Here is a 24,409-nt window from a genome sequence, read left to right on the forward strand (position 1 = left end):
AGATTGGGGCTGTGTCATGGAGGGCTAGGAGGATGATCGTGCCATTTACTGAGGTATGGAATACAGAAATAGAGTAAGTTAAAGTGGGACAATAATAAATTCAGTTTTTGGTATGTTGAGGTTGAGGTACCTCTAGAACATTCATGTGGTAGTTTTCAGTAGCTGATTAGAGTCTGGAATTAGATAAATTATGTCTAGAAATGTAGATAATATCTTAACTTTCAGGAGTATATGAGATCACAAGGAGAAAGAAGAGAACGAGAAGTATGAAGGGTGGGTAGTACATTTATTGAAGGAAAGGAGAGAAAAGCCAGGAAAAAAAAGAATGATCAGAAAGGTAGGAAATGAGATTAGAGTTAATTATGAAAAAAACCTTGGGCTCTAAGTATTGTAATTATTATGATTTTTAGAATCACAGTTTGGGACTACATAGAAATAGTAATAATCACTCACAGTTTGCACTGAGCCTTAAGAGAAGTGCGTGTTAGTCAGCAGTGAACCACAAATGATTATATGCTAAGGATCATAAGTCTTTCTCAAATTTACATAGAAACTGTTTATTAATGGGGCACCTGGGTGGCTCAGTCGGTTAAGCATCTGACTCTTGATTTCAGCTCAGGTCATGATCTCAAGGTTGTGGAATCAAGCCCCACGTCGGGCTCCTGGCTCAGTGTGGAGTCTGCTTGAGATTCTCTCTCTCTCCTGCTCCCTCTGCACCCCACCCCCTCATGCTCTCTTTTTTCCTCCCTTTTTCTTTCTTTCTTTTTTTTTTTTTTTTAAGATTTTATTTATTTATTTGAGAGACAGCACAAGCCAGGGGGGAGCATCAGGCAGAGGGAGAAGCAGACTCCCCGCTGAGCAGGGAGCCCAATGCGGGGCTCAATCCCAAGACCCTGAGACCATGACCTGAGCCAAAGGCAGACGCTTAAGCAACTGAGCCACCCAGGCGCCCCTTCCTCCCTCTTTCTAAAATAAATAAGTAAATAAAATCTTTTTTAAAAAATATTTTTTTTAAAACTATTAATTCTGTGTTTCTGCCTTCTAATTCCTATTGCTTGCTTCCTTTGTTCACCATCCTACTGTGTATGCTCTTACTCTCAGCAAAACCCTTGAACAACACAGGTGTTAGGGGCACCGACCCCTCCCTACCCCATGTGGTCGAAAATGTGCTTATAACTTTTTTTTAAAGTATAGTTGATATACAGTGTTATATCAGTTTCAGATATACAACATAGTGATTTGACAATTCTGTACATTAACCCATGCTCACTACAAGTGTAGTCACCATACAACACTATTGCAGTTTTATTGACTGTATTCCCTCTCCTGTCCTTTTCTTCATCTCCATGGCTTATTTATTTTATAACTAGAAGTTTAAACCTGTTCATCCCCTTCACCTATTTCACCTGTCCCCCCATCTACCTCCCTTCTGGCAACCAGCAGTTCTCAATATTTAAGAGTCTGGTTTTATTTGTTTTGTTTTGTTTTTTAGACTATACATGCAAGTGAAATCATATGGTATTTGTCTTTCTCTGTTTGATCTATATCATTTAGCATAATATCCTCTAGGTTCATCCATGCTGTCAGAAATGGCAAGATTTTATTTTTTATGGCTGAGTAATTTGTGTGTGTGTGTGTGTGTGTGCGCGTGTGTGTGTGTGTGAGAAGGAGGGAGAGAGATATGTATCTCACATTTTTAGCCATCTATCAGTGAGTGAGCACTTGGGTTGCTTCTGTGTGCTGTGTATATATAATGATAGACGTTATTATAATATATAAGTAATGCTGCAATAAACATAGGGGTGCATTTATCTTTTCAAGTTAGTGTTTTCATTTTCTTTGAGTATATGCCCGTATACTGGGAATTACTGGATCATTGGTATTTTATAACTTTTGACTCCCCAAAAACTTAGCTAGTAATAGCCTACTGTTGACTGGAAGCCTTACAGATGACATAAACACTTGACACACACATTTTGTGTATTATGTGTATTACATACTGTATTTTTACAGTAATACCTTTTTCTTAAATTTTTCGGTATTTCTAGACTACATGGTTCATCTGTTTTTTTAAACTGTCACAATTCTCTCAAAAAATTTCCAATATATATATTTTTAAAAATCTGCTTAAAAGTGGACCTGCACAGTTCAAACCTGTGTTGTTCAAGGGTCAGCTGTTTTCTAATTCTTGCATCTTTCATCTTGCTTCTTTTAAGTCATTCATTCTATCTCTCACTTTCCCCTCCTCAGGATGTCAAACAGCCATCTCATTCCTTCAGAACTTATCAAGCCTGGGGCACCTGGTTGGCTCATCCAGAAAAGCACATGACTTTTAATCTTGGGGTCATGAGTTTGAGCCCTGTGTTGGGTGTAGAGATTACTAAAAAAAAAAATAGTATAATAAGCTTTTAAAAACTTTTCAAGCCTGGGGGCACCTGGGTGCCTCAGTCAGTTGAGCATCCAACTCTTCGTTTTGGCTCAGGTCGTCATTTCATGGGTTGTGGGATCAAGCCCCACGTCAGGCTCCATGGTCTCCAGGAAATCTGCTTAGGGTTCTCTCCCTCTACCCTGTCTCCCATGCGCACAGGGGCACACACTCACTTGCGTGTGCTCGCTCTCAAATAAATAAAGAAATCTTTAAAACAAACAAAAAAACTTCAAGCCTGAATTCCATGAAGTCTTTAAGAGAAGCCCTACAGGTGTCTAATAATTCTTGTGGAAGTCCCAGTAACTTCGAATCCTTCATTCTGTTCTTCCTTCTTGGTTAAATATCATTCATACATGTTCTGTACAATACCACTGGGATATATACTGGTTTTTTTTCATTTTTCAAAGGCCTGTAGTGCTTTGTACACATTGAATGTCTTGTAAATTTTTGCCAAATTAAATTTTTTGAGTTGTTTTTCTTTTTAAGCGAAGAAATTTTTATTAATGAAGTATATTTTGCTTTAAGCATCCCAGTGGGAGAGACCAGAAGGATTTCAAGGAAACTTAAAAAAGGTAACTGAAGCACATTGATAGTGTCTTTGCTTTAAACTGATTGGTTTCTGGGGTTTTTATAAAAGAGTTCTGTTAAGCAAATTTACTTCCAAATAAGCCCCCCTACACACATTTTGTTCCTTTCTTCCTATAATGCTTTTGTGAGGAGGTTGGGTGGAAGTGGAAAAGTGGTATCTACCTAAAAACTCCATGCAGGGCAAATATTATCAGTTGACTTATAGTTGGTTGCCATTCAGATGTCCCTGTCCATCGGCAGAGAATTGTTCCTATCTTTCAGAGGTGTGACATTCTCTCTCTGAAAGTTAGTTCATGATTAACACAAACCAAGCTTCCATAATCAGTACTGCCCCTCTCACTCCCAGGTGTTAAGAGGAAAGGGAAGGTAGCTGACTCTGCCTTAGTTATTTTAATAGAGTGTAACTACATCATTATCTTCAGTTTATGCTGTTTTTTTCCTCCCATTAGACAGCAGGGAAGACTGTTTGGGTAGAAGGAGTAAGTGAAGATGGTTATACCTACTATTATAATATAGAAACAGGAGGTAAGTACTACCTTTGATTATCCTAACTATATAAAATTGTACCTCGAACTGCTTATTAGCCTGCTAATGAAGGGAACTTGGGAATTTTAGTATAGTGATCAACATATATCCATAGCATGTGGGTATTTTGTAATTTAAAAACTATACAGTGGAAAAGCAGGAAGATTTTCGTATATAATATACTGTGCTGCTCATTCTCAATTGATACTCCATTCACAAATTTTAAAAATCATTTTTACTTTATCATTATTGACTTTTGTTATGATTATTGTAGAAATATAATCATTACCTTGAAATGTACCTTAGAAATCACCTAATTCAACTTGCCTTTTCCTTTTCTAAAAAACAAAACTGAAGTTATTTTAGCAGTGGCTGAGACTGTCAAATTTTCACTTTTACTAATTTAATAATGTTTCAGTTATTTGTAAATATTTATGAAACATGCATAACTATTGTTACCTAATTATTACCTAAGTTTTTCAAGTTGACATTTTTTCTAATTTAATTTTATAAAATGGATCAACAAGTAATTGTAGTTTCTCGTACAATTAAATTTACCAAAGTATGTATGGTGTCAGTATAACTTTGAGAGGCTTTATTTAATTATTTATTAAATTTCTACTATCCAAACACATAGCATTAAATCTTTTAGGAGGAAAAAGCCCTTTTAGCCTCCAAGTAGATACCTAGTCTGCCCAACGATAGTAATGGTTCTAGCTCGGTAAAATTGAGGTACTGAAAGTTTCTAAAGATAAAATAATATAGTGATATAGGTGGAGAGTTGGATCTGAGCTTAATGCATAGCTTCTTCCCTTACCAGCTATATAAAAGTCACTAAACCTGTAGCTGCTCTTATGTAAAATTGAGGTGATCATGCATACTCTTGGGTCATGAAGGTCAGGTATCTATAAAGTTCCCAGAACAATACATAGTAGGTGCTTAAATTATTTCCTGAAAGTTTTTTTGTTATTCACGTGAAATATACATAAGGAAATAATGTGGTTTTTTTTTTTTTTTTTTTTTTTTATTGTTGGAAAGCACTTTTTTTTTTAAGATTTTATTTTTGGGGCACCTGGGTTGGCTCAGTTGTTAAGCATCTGCCTTCGGCTCAGGTCATGATCGCAGGGTCCTGGGATCGAGCCCCACATCAGGCTCCCTGCTCAGTGGGAAGCCTGCTTCTCCCTCTCTCACTCCCCCTGCTTGTGTTCCCTCTCTGTCAAATAAATAATAAATAAAATCTTAAAAAAAAAAGATTTTATTTTTAAGTAATCGCTACACCCAGTGTGGGGCTCAGACTTACAACCCTGAGATCAAGAGTCGCATGCTCCATTGACTGAGGCAGCCAGGCGCCCTGGAAAGCACCCTCTTTTAATAAGGGGCTGTACAAATTGATTTGTCCTCAAACAGTTTCAGCTTATGTGTAGACAAGTGTAATTATTGATACAGCCCCTTTCACTCTTAAAACTGTCTCAGTTGGACAGTAAATCTTAGCATCCCCTTCCCTTTTATTACACTAAAAATAGAGACTAATTACAAGATAATTAGAAATGCTATCATGGGGTGCCTGGGTGGCTCAGTCATTAAGCGTCTGCCTTCGGCAGGTCATGATCCCAGGGTCCTGGGATCGAGCCCCACATAGGGCTCGCTGCTCGGCGGGAAGCCTGCTTCTCCCTCTTCCGCTCCCCCTGCTTGTGTTCCCCCTCTTGCTGTGTGTCTGTCAGATAAATAAAATCTTTAAAAAAAAAAAAAAAAAAAGAAAGAAAGAAATGCTGTCATTTTACTAAAAGCCCAGTAAACCACTGGATGGCAGTAGAGTTCAATGGAGATTATTTTTTTCTTAGTATAAAAATGACAAATTATATTCGTTCAGGTCTTCACAGTATGGTATCATTCTGTGAGGATCCCAGGAAATCTTTGTGATAAATTCCGGGAAATCTGATGTGTGCTCATAAGCACCTGTTTCCTGATACTGGTGTCAGATAAAGTGTGACAGTCTTAGAAGGCATTGCCCAATTCTTAAGTTTCTTTCTACTGGGGCTGTAGTTTATACATCTGGAATCCAGATTGAAACCCAACTCTCAAAAGATAAAAGAGCAAGGGCTTTGGGAACTCTTACTTATTCTTGATCAAGTGATAGTGTAAAATAGATCCAGTGCTGTTGTTTAATGTATTATGAAGAAGTTAAAAAAATAATACATTTGTAAGTGACAGGGAGTGTTATATTGGGAATTACTTCTGAATAGAGTTGGTAACTAAATAACATGACTATTAAAATGTGTTGAATAGAATCCAGATGGGAAAAACCTGATGATTTCATTCCACACTCTGGCGATCTGCTTTCTAGTAAGGTCAATGAAAAGCCACTTGGTACCCTAGAAGAGTCTAAATCATCAGATTCTCGTAGTGATTCTGATGGGGAAGAGGAAGCAGAAAAAGGAAAGGCCTCTACAGAAACACAAAAGCCAAAAATAAAGTTTAAGGTAGGTTCTTGATTTATTCTTTACAGAACTTTACCAATTTATAGAAAGCTCAACAGACTTACTCAGTTATCTGGTGGAAGATAGAAATAAAGCCAAGACGTACATTTTTAGCAAATGGATAAACGGTTGTACCACTTATTAGTATCTACCTGGTGGCAAGACAGTGAGTTCATTTTTAGACCTCTTAAGTTTGAGATCCCTCCGTAATATCTAGAGAGTTGTCTGAACATACAAGTCTGAGTATCTAGATCTAGGCTAGAGATCCTATTTTTGAGTATCATCAGCATACTGGTAGTAATTCAAATCTCAGAATGGGTGAGATAACCTAGGAAAATGACTTTGGGCAACAATTAAACATTGAAGAGACAGACAGGGAAAGAGGAGCCTGTAATGAAAAGAGTGACTAGAAAGGTATGCAGAGAAGCAGAAGAATTTAAGATCCAAGAAGCCAAAGGAATAGAGAGCGTCAAGGATTAATTATAGATCTAGAACAAAAAAAAAGTCCATTGAATTTTACAGTTAAAAAGTCCTTGAAGCCCTTCTAGTAGTTTCACCAGGGTTTGGGGTGGCAGAACTCAGATTATATTGTACATCTGAAACTAATATTAGACTGTATGTTAATTAACTGGAATATGAATAAAAACTTTAAAAAATAAATAAAGGGGCGCCTGGGTGGCTCAGTCAGTTAAGCATCTGCCTTCGGCTCAGGTCATGATCCCGGGGTCCTGGGATCAAGCCCCGCGTCGGGCTCCCTGCTCAGCAGGAATCCTCTTTCTCCCTCTCCCACTCCCCCTGCTTGTGTTCCCTCTCTCGCTGTCTGTCTCTGTCAAATAAATAAAAATTTTAAAAGCATCTTAAGAAAGAAAGAACCCCAATTATAGAGGAATGAAAAGTGGTTCATGGTGTATATGTGGTTTGGATATGAAATGAAAACTAGAAATTGGTTGTCAGGATGATGGCTGTACATTGACTCTTAATCATGAGAGATTTGTGGTAGTGATGTTTTCATTAAGAGAGACTCCAAAGGAGGCAGAATGGGAATACCAACAAGGGTAGGTGGATAGGTTGGTCTTCAACAAGGAGTAAACTCATTTTTGGTAAGAAGATAAGGTTTTCCTTTTTTATAAGAAGGTAGGACTATGGATAAGTTGGTATCAGGGAGGAAATTGAAACAGTCATGCCCTTTTAGCTTCAATTTACTCATTTATAAAGAAATCAAGATTGCTTGCTGAGAGTGAGAAGCTTTGAGTAGTTTGACAATATTAATGAATTGAAACAGTCACTGAGCTAGGGTGGGAGAGGAAATGAACCAAGTAAAAGGATTGACAGGTACTGCTGAATCCCCAGCCATGGTAGAAAAGTAAAATTAGATATTTCTATAGTATTGCTAGTCCTGCTTTGTGATCATTCCAGGAACACTCAGGAGCCCAGGTGGCAAAGCAGAAAAGACACATAGCATTGATCCATGGATGACATTACTGGCCTGAGTAGTGAAGGAAATTCAAGGATGCTGGAAAGAGGGTACTCCCAGGCCACATCTAGGATCTTGTCGTTGCCTGGACTTTCTCTACTACCCTGTAATTCTTAGTGGAACACAGGCCAAGGGATGTGTCCAGTTTGCAGAGGCACAGCAGCAAAGCCCTTATAGTAGCCGTCTCACAGTGTTTATATTTCTGTGTTGTTGTTCTTTTATTTTCTTTTTTGAGATTTTCTTTTTAAGTAATATCTTTTTTTTTTTTTTTTAAGTAAACCCAACATGGGGGCTTGGACTCAAAACTTTGAGATCAAGAGTCACATGCTCCACGGACTGAGCCAGCCAGGCACCCCCACCTCACAATGTTTATATCCAGCATCCAACCTGGACTGATAAATTTCAAGCAAATAAAATATTACAAAATACAGATAAAGACAGACTACCTATAACCCTGCTACTTCCCAGAGAAATCACTGTAACACCTTGGTGTTCTCTTGGTCTTTAACTTTTTTTTTATTCCGACTCGCATACATTATTTTAAAATATGGAGTCATACTGGGGGCGTCTGGGTGGCTCAGTCGGTTGGGCATCTGCCTTCAGCTCAGGTCATGATCCCAGGGTCTTGGAATTGAGCCCTGCATCAGGCTCCCTGCTTAGTGGGGAGAGCCTGCTCCTCTCTCTCCCTCTGCTCCAACCCCCCACTTGTGCACATGCTCTCTCTCTCCTTCAAATAAATAAATAAAATCTTTAAAATAAAATAAAACATGGAGTCATACTATAATAAGGTCTTAATTGCTTTACAGTTTAATCTGTCACAAAGACATCAATAAGTTTTCATCCACCAAAATAACGGATAGATAGCTTTAATGTGGTATGAATACACCATTATTTACTCAGCCATTTGTAGCTGAATATTTCTTTTTAATAACTGCTGAGGACTAAGGGAAGAAATACCTGGAGACACATTTCTAAGCAGTGTTAAAGTCTCTGCTGACACTGAATATCATAAACCTTGAAGTCTTACCAGTTTGTATGGTTGTGTGATTTTTTTTTAATTCTAGTACACTTAACATACAGTGTAATATTAGTTTCAGGTGTATAGTGTAGTGACTCAACAATTCCGTACATCACCCAATGCTTATCACAACAAGTGCACTCCTTAATCCCCATCACCTATTTCACCCATTCCCCTTTCCACCTCCCCTCTGGTAACTATCAGTTTGTTGTCTATAGTAAAGAGTCTGTTTCTTGGTTTATCTCTCTCTCTCTTTTTTTTCCTTTTGCTTGTTTGTTTTGTTTCTTAAATTCCACACAAGTGAAATCATATGGTATTTATCTTTCTCTGACTTATTTCACTTAACATTATACTCTAGCTCCATCCGTGTCATTGCAGATGGCAAGCTTTCATTCCTTTTTTTACGGCCGAATAATCTGTTGTATATACATATACCGTATATTTATTCATCTATCTCGATGAGCACTTGGGCTGCTTCCATAGTTTGGCTATTGTAAATAATGCTGCAATAAACATAGCGGTTTGGCTTCCATAGTCTGCTTAGGGGTTTGACTTCCATAGTTTTGCTTCCATAGTTTGGCTATTGTAAATAATTCTGCAATAAACATTATTTCTTGTAGTTTTGATTTGCATTTCCCTGATGATCAGTGATACTGAGTATCTTTTCATGTGTTGGTCATCTGTATGTCTTTGCAAAAATGTCTGTTCATGTCTTCTGCCCATTTAATTGGATTCTTTGTTGTTTGGGTGTTGGTTTGTATAAGTTTTTTGTATATTTTAGATACTAACCCTTTATTGGCTATGTCATTTGCAAAATCTCTTCTCCCATTCAATAGGTGGCCTTTTAGTTTTGTTGATTGTTTCCTTTGCTGTGCAGAAGCTTTTTATTTTGATGTAGTCCCAATAGTTTATTTTTGCTTTTATTTCCCTTCCCTCAGGAGACATATCTAGAAAAATGTTGCTACAGCCAATGTTAGAGACCTTACTACCTGTGCTTTCTTCTAGGATTTATGGTTTCAGGTCTCACATTTAGGTCTTTAATCCATTTTGAATTTATTTGTGTGTATGGTATAAGAAAGTGGTCCAGTTTCATTCTTTTGCATATAGCTGTCCAGTTTTCCCAATACCATTTGTTGAGGGTGGTCTTTTTCCTGTTGTATATTCTTTCCTGTTTTGTCAAAGATTAATTGACCATAAAATTGTGGGTTCATTTCTGGGTTTCTGTTCTGTTCCATGGATCTATATGCCTATTTCAGTGAGCATTTGCAGCCCAAATGCTCACTGATAGATGAATATATAAAGATGTGGTGTATGTATATACAGTGGAATATTATTCAGGCATAAAAAAGTACCATACTGTTTTGTTTTTTTTTTTTAAAGATTTATTCATTTATTTATTTGACAGAGAGAGACACAGCAAGAGAGGGAACACAAGCAGGGGGAGTGGGAGAGGGAGAAGCAGGCTTCCGGTGGAGCAGGGAGCCCAGTGCGGGGCTCGATCCCAGGACCCTGGGATCATGACCTGAGCTGAAGGCAGACGCTTAATGACTGAGCCACCTAGGCGCCGCCCATACTGTTTTGATTACTTCAGCTTTGTAATATAACTTGAAGTCTGGTTGTGTGATTTTTTTTTTTCCCATGTAACATTTGACAGAGCAATGATTGGATAGGTCTGTGTTGGAGGTGTTTAGGCCCCACACAAGAGACAAACAGGAACAAAGATATTTAAGGGTGCTAGCAAAAAAAATGTTTATAAAGTAATTCCACGTGGACCTGGAGCTCTTTAATGAAGGATGTAAAATCTGTGCTCAGCATCACTAATCATCAGGAAAATGCAAATCAAAACTACAAGGAAATAATCACCTCATACCTGTCAGAATGGCTAAAATCTAAAACAAGAAACAATGGGTGTTGGCAAGGAATTGGGAAAAAGGAACCCTCTCACACACTGTTGGTGGGAACACAAACTGGTGTAGACGCTGTGGAAAACAGTATGGAGGTTCCTCACAAAGTTAAAAATAGAACTGCCCTAGGATCCAGCACTACTGGGTATTTACCCCAAAAATATAAAAACACAAAGAGGGATATATGCACCCCTGTGTTTACTGCAGCATTATTTAGAATAGCCAAACTATGGAAGCAGCCCAAATGCTCACTGATAGATGAATAAAGATGTGGTATATGTATATACGGTGGGATATTATTCAGCCATAAAAAAGGAATGAAATCTTGCCCTTTGCAATGACATGAATGGAGCTCAGAGTATAATGCTAAGTGAAATAAGTCAGAGAAAGATAAATACCATATGATCTCACTTGTGCGGAATTTAAGAAACTAAATAAACCAGCAAAGGGGAAAAAGAGAGGGAGAAATAAACCAAGAAACAGACCTTTACTATTTAAACTAAGAAACAGACCTTTAACTGTAGAGAACAAACTGATGGTTACCAGAGGGAAGGTGGGTGGCGGATGGGTGAAATAGGTGATGGGGATTAAAGAGTACACTTACCATGTTGATAAAATAAGATAAAAAGTAAAACGATTCCCTGTGGATGTAAAGCTCTGTAATGATGTAAAATCTAGACAAGGTCAACAAACTCCGAGCACAAGGAGAAGTTAAGGCATTAGAGATGGTAACAAGGTTGGACAGGAGGTATATTAGAAGTAAGGAAGCCAGAAAGCCAGAAGAAAAACTTAACTGTGGTTAAAGGTGGGGTGCTTTTGGAGTTCTAAAATTTACAGGTAGGTCATTTTTGAGTGATGATACAGTTCAAATTAAAAAGTACATTGATGTAAGGATTTAGTATTTGAATACTACTATGTGCTATATGTGAGGGAAAATATCTTATATAACATTAAGTGGCTGAAATATAGTTGAAGGCCAAAGTCCTTGATTGTGAAGCTCACAGAACAGGCTAGGGAATTTTTAAGGTCCAGGATGATGAGTTTGAATAGAAAGAACATGGTTAAAGTCATCAGTGAATATGGAGTAGTGGCCAAAAGTCATTATGGTGTAAGGAAGCATGGGAGAGAACTGTATAGAGGTGGTATGAACCTCAGAGGAGGAGGCATTTAGTACATTGCATTAGAATCAAAACATACATTATAATCACAACAAAAATCTTTTCTTTAAAAAAAAGTCACAGCCTGGAAATAGTCCAGAATGCTAAGAGAAAGTGGATACTGCCTCCTAGTTTTATGATGGAACAGTATGAGGCAATGAGTTAATATCCATTCAAAGAATTACAGACAGAACAGTGTCCTAGGACTGCCACCCACGGTTGTGCATTTTGCAAATAGACTGAAATCTAGTGTATGGTTTATTTGCTTAACTGGATGATAGAGCTTTGTTTTCCCAGATGAAGGGGTGCCATAAAAATTCTAGCTCTAGCCAAGGGCATCATGGGACTTGCTTCTACATCAAGGGTGTGTCTTTTTCTCATTTCACATAGTTACCAGTTACATATTCCATTGAGGCTTTGGCGGTCACCTCGATGTGAAGGCAGAGTTCAGTTAAGACTGATAGATTGAGGGAATTCTTTAAGTAGATAGTGTATTAGGGTCTAATGACGTGGCATTAAATTCAGAAAAGACACAGTATAAGGGGAGATCACTATTGGATATATAAGTAAGGAGAGAAGGCAGAAAAGAGGAGAAGAGAGGATAAAAAAGGCCAGTTTATGTCTTAATTGTAGAACATTGGGGTGCCTGGGTGACACAGTCGGTTAAGCATCTGCTTTTGGCTCAGGTCATGATCCCAGGGTCCTAGGATCGAGCCCCACATCGGGCTCCCTGCTCAGCAGGAAGCCTGCTTCTTCCTCTCCCTCTGCCTGCTACTCCACCTGCTTGTGCTCTTTCTGTGTCAGATAAATAAATATTTTAAAAATTGTAGAATATTAATAGAATAATATTAGGGTTTTTTTTTTTTTAAGATTTTTTATTTATTTATTTAACAGAGAGAGACACAGTGAGAGAGGGAACACAAGCAGGGGGAGTGGGAGAGGGAGAAGCAAGCTTCCTGCAGAGCAGGGAGCCCGATGCGGGGCTCGATCCCACGACCCTGGGATCATGACCTGAGCCGAAGGCAAGACGCTTAACGACTGAGCCACCCAGGCGCCCCTCATATTAGATTATTTTAAAAACCAGCCTTGGCCCATGGTATCTTAACATTTGACATAATAAAAAACCTAATCAAGCATTAAAATTCTTTTATGTATATTTTTTGTGTTATGTGCAATTAAAAATGTTGAGTTAATGTATTATTATTTATAAATCAATAAGATTATGTTAAATTGTGTCCTTGTAGTTTTGCTTGAAGTATGTTATTTCTTGACTTTGACATTTCAGGAAAAAAATAAAAATAGTGATAAAGGAATTGAACCAGAAACACAGAAAGAAAAAAATATCCAAGACCAAAATTCATCAGGTCCAAATGAAGAAAAATCCAAAGCTCATAAAAAGTCAAACCCATATGGGGAATGGCAAGAAATTAAACAGCAAGTTGAGTCTCAGTAAGTACCTGAAACTTAATCCCACTGTTACTACAAATTGTATTTTCTGTCTCAGTACTTCCATACATTACAGTAACTAATTGCAAGGATAAGGTGCTCATTAAAGGTGTGGTTCATTTTTTTTATTCCTAGAGTATTTTTAAGTATTTGAAACTGTAAACTAGTGGTCATTTTAAAAAGTAAGTTAATGAGGTTTTTTTTTTTTTTTTTTGTAGGAGAGATGCTATTTATTTATTTTAATTCCAGTATAGTTAACATAGTGTTATATTTGTTTCAGGTGTATGATAAAGTGATTCAGCGATTCTGTACATTACTTAGTGCAACCAACCTCTAATGATCTTTTTAATTCTTACCCAAATATAACATTTCTTTTGACCACACATTCACACACTAACACACCATGTACACATGGGCATTCTCACACTCACCATCATTCTGTTGGACAAACAGGTATCTGCATATTCAATAAAGGCTTCATAGGATATGTCTAAAGACAAGAAAAAATGCTTTTATTTTGTTACTATCTTAAAAGTGGTTTATGACACTTCACCGAAGTTTTAAAGCCAATATTCAAGGGTGTCTGGTAAGGTGTCTGCCTTCAGGTCAGGTCATGATCCCAGGGTCCTGGGATCAAGCCCCATCCGCGCGTTGGGCTCCCTGCTTAGCAGGGAATCTGCTTCTCGTCTCCCTCTGCCCCTCCTCCCGCTCCTGCCATCTCTCTCTCTCTCTCTCATAAATAAATAGAATATTTTAAAAAATAAATAAAATAAAGCCAGTATTGAAGAAACAGAACAGTTTTATCAATTAAACAAGATCATGGTAGGGATGTTACCTGATTTAAATTATTAGCTTATATGTTTAAATTAGTTATTGTCTTGGGAGCATTTACACAATAAAAGGAAGAAGTCACCCCCAGCTCCACAAATTAGTGTTTCTTAAATGTTTAAGTAAATCTTCAGGTGGAAAAAAAAAGTACATGAGTTAGCAGTTTTTCTCCAAAAACATTAATGCTTCGAATTGGTAATGTAAGATGACTACTCTGTGGATACTTTTATAGTGAAATTATTTATTATTGAAACTGTACTTTTCAAGATCATATTTTTTCATAAGATAGAATAATGCAGGTTTTGGCCAGCTTTATACTGACAGTCCCCAACTCATAATGGTTTGACTTGGGATTTTTTTATTTTAAGATGGTGCAAAAGAGATATGTATTCAGTAGAAACTGTACTTCAAATTTTGAATTATTTTTTTTTGGCTTTTTTTTTTTTAAGATTTTATTTATTTATTTGAGAGAGAGAATGAGATAGAGCATGAGGCGGGGAGGGTCAGAGGGAGAAGCAGACTCCCTACTGAGCAGGGAGCCCGATGCGGGACTCGATCCCAGGACTCCAGGTTCATGACCTGAGCCGAAGGCAGTCGCTTAACCAACTGAGCCACCCAGGCGCCCTCAAATTTTGAATTTTTATCTCTTTTCACCCTGCCTAGCAATACACTGCTGTACAATTCTCTCTCATACACTCCCAGGCAGCCATGTGACCATGTGAGTAAACAGCTAGTATACTTCAAACCATTCTGTTTGTCACTGTCGGTATAGTAGTCAACAAATTACATGTATTCAATATTTTATATAAAATAGGCTTTGTGTTAGATGATTTTGCCCAACTTAGCCTAATATACATGTTCTCAGCTTATTTAAGGTAGGCTAGGCTAAGCTATGATGTTAAGTAGGTTAGGTGTACTAAATGCATTTTCAACTTACTGATACTTTCAATTTACAGTGGGTTTATTGGGACATAACCCCATCATAAGTGAGGGAAGATCTGTATGCTGTTCTAATAATTAATTCTCCAGGGATAACATACCATAGTATAGATTAAAACTGCTGTCAGAATGTTACCATTATTATGATAGGTTAGGTTGTATTTGTTACTTAACATAATACTAGAAAAAATGCATTTTAATGCAGCATACTGCCAGGCACCATGATAAGCCATGCTGACTATGTGTACTGAAATTGCAGAAATAATAGGCTGCATTACTTCAGCCCCTAAGTGACTTTTTTAAGTGACTTACAGTAGGAAGATGGCCTTACTAGACCAACATCTCCTATACTTAAAGCTAAGATTCCATAAAATTCAGGTATTTTGTTTCCCATGTGATAAATACACTGTAAAACCATTCTTGTTAAATTTTAACCGAGTCAGCCAGTTTTACATGTGATGGATTATGATGTCTGACTTCCTAAGTAGATAAAACCTAATTTTTAAGAGGTTCCCCCCTAAAAATAACCAATATATTTTTATTATAAAAAATTTTTGGAATTGAAGAAAAGCATAAGAATAACTCGGTTACTAAGAGATAGTAACATTTTTAATAAATAATAAAAAATAGTAACTTTTTTTTTTTTAAGATTTTATTTATTTGACAGAGAGACACAGCGAGAGAGGGAACACAAGCAGGGGGAGTGGGAGAGGGAGAAGCAGGCTTCCCGCGGAGCAGGGAGCCCGATGCGGGGCTCAATCCCAGGACCCTGGGATCATGACCTGAGCTGAAGGCAGGTGTGTAATGACTGAGCCACCCAGGCGCCCCAAAAATAGTAACATTTTTAAGTATTTTCCCTAGTTTTTATCTTTTTCCCTATTTAGCATTATATATTTTTTTAATTTAATTTATTTTATTATGTTACATTCGTCACCATACAGTAGATCATTATTTTTGATGTAGTGTTCCATGATTCATTGTTTTCATGTAACACCCAGTGCTCCATGCAGTACATGCCCTCCTTAATACCCATCACCTGGCTAACCCATCCACCTGCACCCCTCCCCTCTAAAACCCTCAGTTTGTTTCCCGGAGTCCATAGTCTCTCATGGTTCATCTCCCCCTCCGATTTCCCCCTCTTCATTTTTCCCTTCCTTCTCCTAATGTCCTCCATGCTATTCCTTATGTTCCACAAATAGGTGAAACCATATGATAATTGACTTTCTCTGCTTGACTTAATTCACTTAGCATAATCCCCTCCAGTCCCATCCATGTTGATATAAAAGTTGGGTATTCATCCTTTCTGATGGCTGAGTAATACTCCATTGTATATATGGACCACATCTTCTTTATCCATTCGTCCGTTGAAGGGCATCTCAGCTCTTTCCATAGTTTGGCTACTGCAGACGTTGCTGCTATGAACATTGGGGTGCATATGGCCCTTCTTTTCACTACATCTGTGTCTTTGCGGTAAATACCCAGGAGTGCAATTGCTGGGTCATAGGGTAGCTCTATTTTTAATTTTTTGAGGAACCTCCACACTGTTTTCCAAAGTGGCTGTACCAACTTGCATTCCCACCAACAGTGTAAGTGGGTTTCCCTTTCTCCACAATCTCTTCAACATTGGTTGTTTCTTGCCTTGGCAATTTTTGCCATTCTAACTGGTGTAAGGTGGTATCTCAGTGTGGTTTTGATTTGAATTTCCCTGATGGCTAATGATGATGAACACTTTTTCATGTGCCTGTTAGCCATTTGTATGTCGTCTTTGGAGAAGTGTCTGTTCATGTCTTCTGCCCATTTTTTGACTTGATTATTTGTTTTTTGGGTGTTGAGTTTGAGAAGTTCTTTATAGATCTTGGATATCAGCCCTTTGTCTATAGTGTCATTTGCAGATATCTTCTCCCATTCTATGGGTTACCTCTTTGTTTTGTTGACTGTTTCCTTGGCTGTGCAGAAGCTTTTTATCTTGATGAAGTCCCAAAAGTTCATTTTCACTTTTGTTTCCCTTGCCTTTGGAGATGTATCATGAAAGAAGTTGTGGTGGCCGATGTCGAAGAGGTTACTGCCTATGTTCTCCTCTAGGATTTTGATGGATTCCTGTCTCACCCTGAGGTCTTTCATCCATTTTGAGTTTATCTTTGTGTATGGTGTTAGAGAATGGTCGAGTTTCATTCTTCTGCATGTGGCTGCCCAATTTTCCCAGCACCATTTATTGAAGAGACTGTCTTTTTTCCATTGCATATTTTTTGCTGCTTTGTCAAAGATTATTTGACCATAGAGTTAAGGGTCCATATCTGGGCTCTCTATTCTGTTCCATTGGTCTCTGTGTCTGTTTTTGTGTCGGTACCATGCTGTCTTGGTGATCATGGCATTGTAATATAGCTTGAAATCAGGCAACGTGATGCCCCAGCTTTGTTTTTCTTTTTCAACATTTCCTTGGCAATTCAGGGTCTTTTCTGATTCCATACAAATTTTAGGATTGTTTGTTTCAGCACTTGGAAAAATGTCATTGGAATTTTGATCAGGATGACATTGAAGGTATACATTGCTCTGGGCAGCAAGGACATTTTAACAATGTTTATTCTTCCGATCCATGAGCATGGAATGTTTTTCCATCTTTTTGTGTCTCCTTCAATTTCTTTCATGAGTGTTCTGTAGTTCCTAGAATGTAGATCCTTTACCTCTTTGGTTAGGTTTATTCCGAGGTATCTTACGGATTTTGGTGCTATTGTAAATGGAATCGATTCTCTAATTTCTTTCTCCAGTTGCATTGTTAGTGTATAAGAAAGCAACTGATTTCTGTGCATTGATTTTTGTATCCTGCCACGTTACTGAATTGCTGTATGAGTTCTAGTAATTTGGGGGTGGAGTCTTTCAGATTTTCCACAAAAAGTATCATCTGTGAAGAGAGAGGGTTTGACTTCTTTGCCAATTTGAATACCTTTTATTTCTTTTTGTTGTCTGATTGCTGTTGCTAGGACTTCTAGTACTATGTTGAACAATAGTGGTGAGAGTGGGCATCCTTGTTGTGTTCCTGATCTTAAGGGAAAGGCTCTCAGCTTTCCCCATTGAGGATATTCAGTGTGGGTTTTTCATAGATGGATTTTATGAAATTGAGGAATGTTCCCTCTATCCCTATACTCTGAAGAGTTTTAATCAAGAAAGGATGCTGTATTTTGTCAAATACTTTTTCTGCATTAATTGAGTGGACCATATGGTTCTTCTCTCTCCTCTTATTAATGTGTTCTATTACATTGATTAATTTGCAAATGTTGAACCACCCTTGCATCCCAGGGATAAATCCCACTTGGTTGTGGTGGATGATCCTTTTAATGTATTGTTGGATTCTATTAGCTAGGATTTTGTTGAGAATTTTGGAATCCACATTCATCAGGGATATCGGTCTGAAATTCTCCTTTTTGATGGGGTCTTTGCCTGGTTTGGGGATTAAGGTAATGCTGGCCTCATAGAATGAGTCTGGAAGCTTTCCTTCTGCTTCTGTTTTTTGAAACAGCTTCAGGAGAATAGGTATTATTTCTTCTTTGAATGTTCAGTAGAATTCTCCAGGGAATCCATCAGGCCCTGGACTCTTGTTTTTTTGGGAGGTTTTTGATCACTGCTTCAATCTCGTTCCTGGTTACTGGCCTATTCAGGTTTCTTCCTGTTTCAGTCTTGGTAGTTTATAGGTTTCCAGGAAGGCATCCGTTTCTTCCAAGTTGCTTAATTTATTGGCATATAGTTGTTGATAATAATTTCTAGTAATTGTTTCTATTTCCTTGGTGTTAGTCGTGGTCTCTCCCCTTTCATTCATAATTTTATTAGTTTGGGTCCTTTCTCTTTTGTTTTGGATAAGTCTGGCCAGTGGTTTATCGGTCTTATTAATTCCTTCAAAGAACCAGCTTTTAGTTTTGTTGATCTCATCTACTGTGTTTCTGGTTTCTAATTCATTGATCTCTGCTCTAATCTTAATTATTTCTCTTCTAATGCATGGCTTAGGCATTGTTTGTTGCTTTTTCTCCAGTTCTTTAAGGTGTAAAGTTGCTTGGTGAATTTGGGATTTTTCTATTTTTTTGAGTGAGGCTTGGATGGCTACGTATTTTCCCCTTAGGACCGCCTCTGCAGTATCCCATAGATTTTGGACCGATGTGTTTTTGTTTTCGTTGGTTTCCATGAATTGTTTAAGTTCTTCTTTGATTTCCTGGTTGACCCAAACATTCTTGAGCAGAGTGGTCTTTAGCTTCCAAGTGTTTGAATTTCTTCCAAATTTTTTTTGGGGATTGAGTTCCAGTTTTAAAGCATTATGGTCTGAGAATATGCAGGGAATAATCTCAATCTTTTGGTATTGGTTGAGACCTGATTTGTGACCCAGTATGTGTTCTATTCTGGAGAAAGTTCCATGTGCGCTCGAGAAGAATGAGTATTCTGTTGTTTTAGGGTAGAATGTTCTGTATATATCTATGAGGTCCATTTGGTCCAGCGCGTCATTCAAACCTCTTGTTTCTTTGTTGATTTTCTGCTTGGATGATCTGTCTGTTGCTGAGAGTGGAGTATTGAGGTCTCCTACAATTAATGTATTATTGTCAATATGCCTATTTTGGTTAACAGTTGGCTTATGTATTTGGCTGCTCCCATGTTGGGGGCGTAGATATTTACAATTGTTAGATCTTCTTGTTGGATAGACCCTTTAAGATGATATAGTGTCCTTCTGTGTCTCTAACTACAGTCTTTAGCTTAAAATCTAATTTGTCTGGGGACGCCTGGGTGGCTCAGTTGGTTAAGCGACGGCCTTCGGCTCAGGTCATGATCCTGGAGTCCCGGGATCAAGTCCCGCATCGGGCTCCCTGCTCGGCAGGGAGTCTGCTTCTCCCTCTGACCCTCCTCCCTCTCATGCTCTCTGTCTCTCATTCTCTCTCTCTCAAATAAATAAATAAAATCTTTAAAAAAAAAAAAAAAAAATCTAATTTGTCTGATGTAAGAATTCCTACCCCAGCTTTCTTTTGAGGTCTATTGGCATGGAAGATGGATCTCCATCCCTTCACTTCCAGTCTGGATATATCTTTAGGTTCAAAATGAGTCTCTTATAGGCAGCATATGGATAGGTCCTGTCTTTTTATCCAGTCTGCAACCCTGTGCCATTTTACGAGGGCATTTAGGCTGTTCATGTTTAGAGTGATTATTGAAAGATATGTATTGTCATCATGTTGCCTGTGAAGTCCTTGTTTCTATAGATTGTCTCTCTAAATTTCTATTCTGTATCACTCTTGGGGTCTTTTTTCCTTTAATAGAAACCCCCTTAATATTTCTTGCAGGGCTGGCTTAGCGGTCACACATTCTTTCAGTTTCTGCCGGTCTTGGAAGCTCTGCATCTCTCCATCCATTCTGAATGACAGCTTTGCCAGATAAAGTATTCTTGGCTGCATGTTCTTCTCAATTAGTACCCTGAATATGTCTTGCCAGCCCTTTCTGGCTTACCAGGTCTCTGTGGATAGGTCTGATGTTATTCTGATGTTCCTCCCTCTGTATCTAAGGAATCTCTTCCCCCTACCTGCCCTTAAGATGGTTTCCTTGGTTCTAAGATTTGCAAGTTTTACTATTACATGCCAGGGCATTGGTCTGTTTTCCTTGATCTCGAGAGGGGTCCTCTCTGCCTCTAGGACACGAATGCTTGTTTCATTCCCTAGATTAGGGAAGTTCTCAGCTACGATTTGCTCAGCTATATCATCTCGTCCTGTCTCTCTCTCCACTCCCCCAGGGATCCAAATAATTCTGACATTGGAACGTTTCATGGCATCACTTATTTCTCTAATTCTGTTTTCATGGATTTTAAGCTGTTTCTCCCAGGCCTCCTTTTTCCTTCTTTTCTATCAATTTGTCTTCTGGATCACTAATTCGTTCTTCTGCCTTGTTTACCCTAGCTGTTAGAGTATCTAGATTAGATTGGATCTCATTGATAGCATTTTTAAGTTCTGCCAGTTCAGCTTTCATTTCTGCCATTAATCGATTTCTCCATTCTAGCCATCGTCTTCATAACTGTTACCCTGAAGTCCATTTCCAGCATCTTGGTTATATCTGTATCCATTTATAAATCTGTGGCAGAAGTCACAGTCTCTGAGTCTTTCCTGTTTTGGGGGTTCCTCCTCCTAGTCATTTTGTTGAGGGGTGGTTGAGGGAATGTACAGTGTCCAAATTACCACAACCCAAGCAAGATGCACCTGTTCATAGGGACCTTAGGGTTGTTGGCCTCTTGTTCTCCCAGCCTTCTGGGGGGGGGCCTGCTGCGCTGTTACTCAGGCAACCCTGTTTGGGCAGAATTGCCCTGCTCCCTTTGCGGGGGGATGGGCTCAGTGAAAATCGGTTTTGGGGGGCTTTTTTTTTCTTGTGGCTTTCCCTGGAGGCTTTCCGCGTCTCTTCCGAGAGTCAGAGCAGAAGAGATGGCTTCCAACCCTCTGCCTCAGAGCAGAGAGATCGCAGTCTGTTCTTCAGTGAGCTCTCCAGTCTACATCCTCTCCGTTTCTCTCTGTGCTGCTAAAAAACTGCAGCGTCCTGGGTTGTGTGCCCCTCAGCAGCGCTCCCAGTCCTTGCCTCCAGGTCAGGGCACATTTCTGCCCTTTGTGCTTATAAAACCGCCAGCCGCCCCCAGTTCACACACGTGGCCCAGCCGCTCTGGTTTCAGTCCAGGGGGCTGCCCTAAAGTCCTTTCCCCGTCGCTACCCGTCTGCGAGCCTGTGCCCGGTCCCCAGTGCAGGAGGCCATCGCTCACTGGCGGTGTAGTATCCCGATGGCTCAGCTCCCTCCCCCTTTCATTTATCCTCCGATATATGCCCACGGAATCACACCTCCCTACTTCGTACCTTGACACCAACTGCTTGCCATATTCTGTTTGTAGAGATCCAGATATATTTTCTTACATCTCAGACTGATTTCGTGGGTGTTCAGACTGCTCTGGTAGATACACAGCTCAGTTCAGGGGACCGGTTGGAATAGGGTCCCCTACTCCTCCGCCATCTTTTCCTCCCATCTGTTTAGCATTATATTAATATTTTTGTACTTCTTAAAATATTGTAAATGGTATTTTTAATTGCTATATAAAATTTAATCATTTAGATGTACTTTGATTTTACCCAGCCATTCCCTTTCTGTTGGGCATTTAGATTATTTCAGCACTTTTGGATTTTATAACATTTTTACTATTATATTGATATATCACTCTGTAAACATTTCTGACTATTTCTAGAAATGGAATACCTGTTCAGTGGTTATGAACATGTTGAAAATCCTGATACACAGTGCCCAGTTACTTTCCAAAAAGAGCATACCAATCTATACTCCATCAGCAGTTTCTGAAAGTTTCTGTCGCATTGGACCTTCTCAGCATTCATTATTCTTGAGCTTTTAAATATTTTCTTGTTTTAAATTTTTTATTTAAATTCAATTAACATAGTATTATCAGTTTCAGAGATTGAATTTAGTGATTCATCAGTTGCATATAATTAATTTCTAATTCAGCAAAAAATATCATTTTAGTTTTCTTTGATTTACTGGTATGATTTTTTTTCACATATTTATCATTGTTTTATATTTACTCTTCTATAAATTGTCAGTAGTCTTTGCAAATTTTTCTATTGAACTATTAGTCTTTCCTTATTTCTACAAGCACCTTTTGTAGTACAGATGCTAACCATTGTTTAGTTGTAGTTATGGTGGATTTTCCACATTTCTGACTTGATTTTTAACTGTGCTTATAATGGTTTTTGATGTGCACAATTTTGTCAGGTTTAACTAGTCCAACTTTTTCTTTTGTGATCTGTTTTTTTATTGATATAATTTCCATCCAAAAGTCAAATATATACTTGTATTTCCTTCTGGTTTGTGTGGTCTGTCTTCTTTTTCACATAACTATTTAATCCATCCCTAATTATTTTGATGTATCATATGAGATGAGATTTTTAAGTGACACTTTTTTTTAATCTTGGGTTTAATTCTTAAATTTGCCAGTTTGTTTCTAGCTACCTATTCTGGTCCATTATTAGCCTCTGTTTTTGTGACAAAACTGTAAAGATTTAATTATTGTGATTTTTAATTACATACTTTTATATGATAATGTTCTGCTGTCTGGTGGTATATCCTGTTTTGTTTTGGTTTTTTTTTTCCAAAGTCTTCTTAAGTAGTTCCTTTCTGTTCTGTTTTTCTTTTCATTTTTTCCCCCAGGTAAATTACATCACTTTGCAAGTGTTCAACAACTATAATGTAATTTTAGCCAAAATGATTGAAATTCTGTTTTAGTTGTTGAATTTTGTAAAAATTGACATGTTTTCAGTATTTCATATTTTCATTCAAAAATGTTGTATATCTTTTTATTCAAGTCATCAGGTATGATTCTCTACACAACCTATGTAGCTGCCTCTATGTTAAGTTTCACACTTGTATTTCATGAATGTAGGCAACTTAGTCTAGTTGGTTCACTTCTGTACTCCAAAATTAAAAACTGCCTGGCATATAAGAAATGCTTAGTAAATGTTAATTACACAGATTTTTACATGATTTGCTTCTTTTAAATTGTGAATTAAATCCATGTTTTCTACTATTTCTTTAACCAGTAATTATGGTCTCAAAATGTTTGAGTCCAGTTGTATTGCTGAATTATTGTATTATTTATAAAATTTATTTTTTTGAGTCTTGGGTTTTTCATGAAGAAATTTGTCTGCAAATATTTTGTGATCTATTTTCTGTTGATTTTATTTCACGTTCTATTTATTTTAATTAGATTTTCACACCCAGTGGTATAGTGATGAGAGTGGGCATGTATGTTTTGTTTCTGATTTCAGTGCAAATGTCTCTAAAATTTATATTAAGGATTATATTGACTATTGGCTTAAGATAGATAATCCTTATTATGTTGAGGAAGCATGCTTTATTACTAGATTTTTCAAGGGTTATTATCAGAAAAAGATTTTGGTACATTTCAATAGTGATAGCTTTGATGTGGAAAACAGATTGGGAAATAGTGGTCTATAGTTTAGTTTTGTTTTTGTTAAATGTGTGATACCTATATCAGATTTTGGTATCCAATTTATGCTAAATAAAGTGAATTAGGTGGTTTTCCATTTGTTTTTATGGTTTTTTTCCTCCTGTAACTTTCCATTATTTATTTGGGGGCAGGGGATTAGAAAGTTTAAAAGAAAATACTAGTACAATCTTCTGGTCCTGGAATCCTAGGGGAGTTAATTTTTGATAACTTTTTATTTATTTATTTATTTATTTATTTATTTTAAAGATTTTATTTATTCATTTGAGACACAGAGATACAGAGAGAGAGAGAGAGAGAAAGCATGAGTAGGGAGAGAGGCAGAGGGAGAGGAAGAAGCAGGCTCCCGGCTGAGCCAGGAGCCCAATGTGGGGCTCGATCCCAGGACCCTGGGATCATGACCTGAGCCGAAGGCAGACGCTTAACCATCTGAGCCAGCCAGGTGCCCTTTGATAACTTTTTAGATTCATGCTTACTGTCTATGTGACTGTGGGCAAATTGCCTAATCTACCTGAGCCTCAATTTTTTCATTTGTAAAATAGCATAATACTAGTTCCAATTTCTAATTTATTGTGAAGACTAAATTAGAAAAGACAAATT

General features: G+C 37.8%; 1 protein-coding gene across 1 annotated transcript in view; it reads left to right on the forward strand.

Annotated features, from left to right (window-relative positions):
* Window positions 1-23,368, forward strand: part of LOC144378735 (WW domain-binding protein 4-like) — a 32,329-nt gene extending 8,961 nt beyond the window's left edge. Inside the window, exons 6-10 of the mRNA XM_078065553.1 lie at window positions 2,954-3,000; window positions 3,466-3,541; window positions 5,828-6,021; window positions 12,857-13,020; window positions 22,019-23,368. Of these exons, the coding sequence (XP_077921679.1) occupies window positions 2,954-3,000; window positions 3,466-3,541; window positions 5,828-6,021; window positions 12,857-13,020; window positions 22,019-22,046 (509 nt within the window). The 3' untranslated portion in view covers window positions 22,047-23,368. The remainder of the gene's footprint in view (window positions 1-2,953; window positions 3,001-3,465; window positions 3,542-5,827; window positions 6,022-12,856; window positions 13,021-22,018) is intronic.
* Window positions 23,369-24,409: the final 1,041 nt, after the last annotated feature.

The sequence above is a fragment of the Halichoerus grypus genome, unplaced genomic scaffold (assembly GCF_964656455.1).
Source record: "Halichoerus grypus unplaced genomic scaffold, mHalGry1.hap1.1 HAP1_SCAFFOLD_114, whole genome shotgun sequence".
NCBI lineage: Eukaryota > Metazoa > Chordata > Mammalia > Carnivora > Phocidae > Halichoerus > Halichoerus grypus.